We start from the raw sequence: 5,000 nt of genomic DNA on the forward strand, positions 1-5,000 counted from the left end.
GTGAACTCTTGATAAGTTTTAGGTACACTTTCATTTCCATACAGCCATAGGATGCAAGGTAAACTTAGCCCTTACTGGACATAAAGACAAAAATAGATACTTTTCATCTGTGTTATTTCCTCTGCAGGTTGTTATTAAGAATGTGTTGTATTGGTATATATTTACATAATATGTGTACTAAGTAGGCAAAGGACTGGTTTGTTAATATTGTGTGAAAACCGACCCAATGAATTTGTATATACAGACGTGCATATACACTGAAATAAATGTATATCTGTCTATCTATCTGATATACATAGGCTTATTTATCTATACAGTAGATATGCATGTTTAGACAGATAGATTTGCATCCATTTTGTCTGTATAATTAATTTTCTTTGGGTCAGGCCTTGCACAATTTTAACAAACCGGCTGAAAGAATAAAGTCAGAAATGAAGACAAAAATTGTAAGTAGAGTATGTGCACAGTGATCAGGTCTGATGTTGAAGCCCAAAATAGGGAAATACAGCAATTGTTCCAGTTTTAGGAAGGTTTTTAGGCCATATAAGGATGTTTGTGGATTCCCAGGAGTAGCTGAAGTAATAGCCTCAGAAGGGTGCAGTCACTTCATGAATAATTAGTAATGCTTTCACTTCCACCATTTGCATTGGAAAACAACAGCAGGTCATGCACATTACACCATGAACAATTGAAACAAGAAGGGATAATTGCATGGTCATTTGGCTGTTTGAAACTTAAAGAAAACTACCGAATTTTATAATAGTGGATTTTGAATAAAGATAAGATAAAACAAAGCAATATTGAAGCCCTGATTTATAGATAATATCCATAACACAAAAAACAGGAAGTGGCACAGAGTTTACAAATACTGGAAGATTACAAAATCGACAGAACCCATTGTAACCTCTAAGAAACCTTAAATAACTTCTAGGTCAAGAACACTCGAGACTTTAACCCATAGTACCTATCTGCAGAAGGGGGAGTAAGACAATAGTCACATGAAAGATGCACCTGCAGTGGCTTGAATGTTTATCACAGCACTCCGGCGAAAGGCCAGCAAAGCCTCACCATGTATATTCTAGTAAGATGCACCTTGCAGACCTTCATGCTGGTTTATTGTCAGTTAATTAAGGAACCAGTCTATCCTTTTGCAGAATATATGTGGTGGAGGTTTGCTGACCTTAGAGCACCAAGGGCATGGAGGCCGCAATGATAATGGGGTTGCTATAATAGGGATATGTGGTACCAGGATTAAGAATTACCAAATTACTATTTGAAATAATAGATGAAAATTTTGTTTTGGAAGCTTTAATTGTCACTTGCTATATAGTTAAAATATAATTTGGGAGCTACATTTATACTTCTAAGAATTTACCATATGAGTGCACAATCAAGTGAATGTACAAATGTATATTTTAAATACATTTGTATATTTTATATACATTAAATTAAATTTAATTAAATGTATATTTTATATACATTATATATATTTATATATATACATTTATATAAAAATACAGACACAAGCCTGTGTCTGTATGTGTTTGATTTTATTGTAGGAATTCCTCTAAATTCCATAGTAAATGTTTTAAAAACTGGTGCAAACTTCTACCTCTGGACTTGTACTATATTACATCTAGTACTATATTACATCTAGTTTCAGGAAGTAAAGAACTGCTTTTGAGGGAAATAGTAAAGTGATGCTGAAGGCAGTGAAGTTCAATAAAAGCAATAGAAAAATAATGTTTATAAGTTCTAAAAACACAGAACTGTAAACATAGGTACTAAGTGTCATTTAATTAGAACAAGAAAAGATGGCAAATCAGAGTACTCCAAAGACAGGGTGAATTGCCAACTGGATTCACTATAGCTAGAACAGGCTCTGCATGGTGATGCTCCAGCAAAGGCCAACAAACTGCCATTATGTATTTTCTGGCAAGTTAGACCTCCATGAATAATTATTGTCATATAAGGCATAGGGTTTGGAGTAGGGTTTTGTTGATTCTTGCCATTGTGAAGTAAAGGGACTATTGCACACTTTTGACACCACTGTTTTGTTAGGCATCAGATTATAGGCCATCCATCACAAAGTGCAGATAATTTGAAGTAGATGTGCAAAGAATGTGGCTTATATTGTTATGAGAAAAAAAATCCAATTAAATCCCAGTGTGGGTGTTGTCTAAATATTTACCAATTATTTGATTAAGATTGTAAGAATATTAACTTGAAGTAATGCGGCTTTCTTTTCTCCTGTGCCAAAATGCTTGTGAACGCAAGAATGCCTCTACCTGACTCAGAGGAGGTGGGTCAGCATCGTTGCATACATAAAGCTTTATTCAAACCCCTAGTTTCTGAAAAGATTTGCCTTCACACAAATTTATGAAAAGTAATATTGCTTTGTCTCTTATTGACACTGTGTATTGTACAGTAGAAGACCTATTAGCTATGGTATTTAAGCTTTGAAAGTATGTTGGATTGAAGTATTTTGTGAATTTAGTACTGTGGTGTGAGAGTGCATATTATTCTAAGGATTGATTTGTTGAGTAATAAATTCAGGAAGTTCCAGATATTATAGTAGTTGTATAAAAATCACACGCTACTTTTCAGTCCACAGTATCATCTTGATCTTTATGACATGACCACTTGCTTGCTTCCCTTCGTTTAAACTATGATTGTAGCTGGTTTTCATTTTTGTTTATGAATTTGAGCGGACTTGTAGGTAGTAGATTTCCAAACAAAGTTTATCCAGTTCCCTTTCCTGGTGAACTCATTAGCCTCTTTTTTTAGCTCAAGGTTTTAGGGACATTTGGGGTAATTTATCATATGTATGAAATGTGTTATATACATGTTATGTATTTGTTATATATTATATGTTATATATATATATATGTTATATGTTTTATATATATTATATGTTTTATATATATTATATGTTTTATATTCATGTTATGTTTTATATATATGTTATATATTATATATGTAGGTTATATGTTATATATATTTTACACACTCACATGCACACATGCACACACACACACATATTAGGATGGACAGAGAACTTATTGATCAAAATCTACTGATCATTGATTTGAGGTTTTGAATGCTTTGAGAGCACATTTCTGCTTCCAGAGGAAGGGCTTTTTATCCTTAACACTATTTTCTCTTTCTTTTTCCAGAGATTATCAGAGCCAAAGCTGAGGGCGTTGATGTCTGAGCTGAAGTTGCAGGACAAAGAGGAGATGACGCTAAAGAAACTTAAGACAGAAGGAGGGGACAAGGATGGCCTGAAGGAGTCCGAGCTTCGCAAGAAGCTGAGAGGTAACGGGGAATACTGTTTAGACTTGATCTACTGAGCCTTTGGCCATTGACTTCCTTGCTGATTTTTTCGCAAATTGACAGGGAAGAATAAAACTTATGATATGTGGTAGTTAGAGTTGATTGATTATATTGCATTCATTAACCCCATGGATCCAGGCATGAGATTTACTTGAATGGCCATTTTCACAGGTGTGTGGCTTGTTGGCCGGGCACACAGGTACACTCATTTGCTGTGTCAAGTCTCCTTGTCTCCCCCTTGAAATGTTGTTATATCTTTTTCTGCAGAAGCTTTATTTTTTTATTTTTTGCCTTTTCCCAATGTCTATATTTGTCATTTGATATCCTGTATCCAAATAGTAATAAACTCTGTAGACTCTGTAGCATCTCTCTAGGTGGTCCATAACTCAGTGCAATAATAAGAAAAATAAGTAAAATTTCAACATTTTTTATAATATTAAATTTTCTGTAATGTAACCTTGGCAGGAATAAGATCCTCGGCATGGAAATAGCACCCTCCCTGGAGCTAGTGTTATTTCAGTCATGGCTCATGCATGCTCATTCCACACTCATTTACCGATAGGAGTAATGGAAGAGCCCCTTCTTATATGACCACTGAGTCTAATCGCCTACCAAGAGCTGATTGTACTTATGGCTAGTCATTTCCGTCACTCCTGCCCTCAGCCAAAATTTTCAGGACACACTGTCACACTGGTCCTCAGGCAGATTTTTCCTTGACTGTATAGTCATGTCACCCAGCTCTCAAGCCAGATTTTTTCATGGTGTAATGGTCATGTCATCCAGATCGTAGGGGGTTAAGGTTCGCTGGGTTACTATATCATACCACAAAACTAAAACAGTTTTTTCAGATCATATATTTAAGTCAAAATTGCTTTTCAATAATGGGTTATGAATATCCTCATTTATTAAGAATTATTGATGTTCGTTATATCTTTTGGTACTTGTTGCAATATATAGTCTAGCTGGCAGGAATAAGTAAGAAATACAAGATCAGTCACTTTATTCTAATCCAGACCATAAAGTGAGTGAAAGTCTGGCAATTGATGTATATGTCCATTTTTAAAGCAAATGTTAGCATTTTAATGGTTATATGTACCTTAACACTGATTTATAAAGATTATGGTCCACTACAATTTATTTTGCAGCAATAATGATGAAGTATAACCTCGGTGAGGACATGGGAGATTTCAGGCCAGCAGGGACCAAGGAGGCCTACCTGAACGAGGTCACGGACCAGAAGATCCTCAAGGCAGTCTTTAAGGACAAGAAGTTGAATAAACTGTGGCAGAAAGCCGAGACCTCTGGCTTCACTGGTGAGCAAGATGGCGATAGGTTTTGGACGCGTCCTTGACTAAAATCAAATTATTCCTATAAAGCAGTTTTTAGAAATGTTCAAAAAGTAGAAGTACTTATATCATCATCATCATCATCAATCATGATGTATCAGTGCACACATATTTACTTATATTTATGCATACATATACATATATGTATATATGTATCTATGTATATATGTATGTGTATATATATATATATATATATGTATATATATGTATATATATGTATGTGGAATTCATGTTGAACAGATTACAACAGGAACAACGAAGGGAAGTGCAAGAAAACACACGAATATGCCATATATTTATGTATATATTTATGATATA

General features: G+C 34.6%; 1 protein-coding gene across 1 annotated transcript in view; it reads left to right on the plus strand.

Annotated features, from left to right (window-relative positions):
• Positions 1–5,000, plus strand: part of LOC113806998 (alpha-2-macroglobulin receptor-associated protein) — a 17,819-nt gene that overhangs the window by 1,960 nt on the left and 10,859 nt on the right. Inside the window, exons 2-3 of the mRNA XM_027358135.2 lie at positions 3,177–3,318; positions 4,482–4,649. Coding sequence (XP_027213936.1) covers positions 3,177–3,318; positions 4,482–4,649 — 310 coding nt within the window. The remainder of the gene's footprint in view (positions 1–3,176; positions 3,319–4,481; positions 4,650–5,000) is intronic.

Source organism: Penaeus vannamei, chromosome 12 (assembly GCF_042767895.1).
Source record: "Penaeus vannamei isolate JL-2024 chromosome 12, ASM4276789v1, whole genome shotgun sequence".
NCBI lineage: Eukaryota > Metazoa > Arthropoda > Malacostraca > Decapoda > Penaeidae > Penaeus > Penaeus vannamei.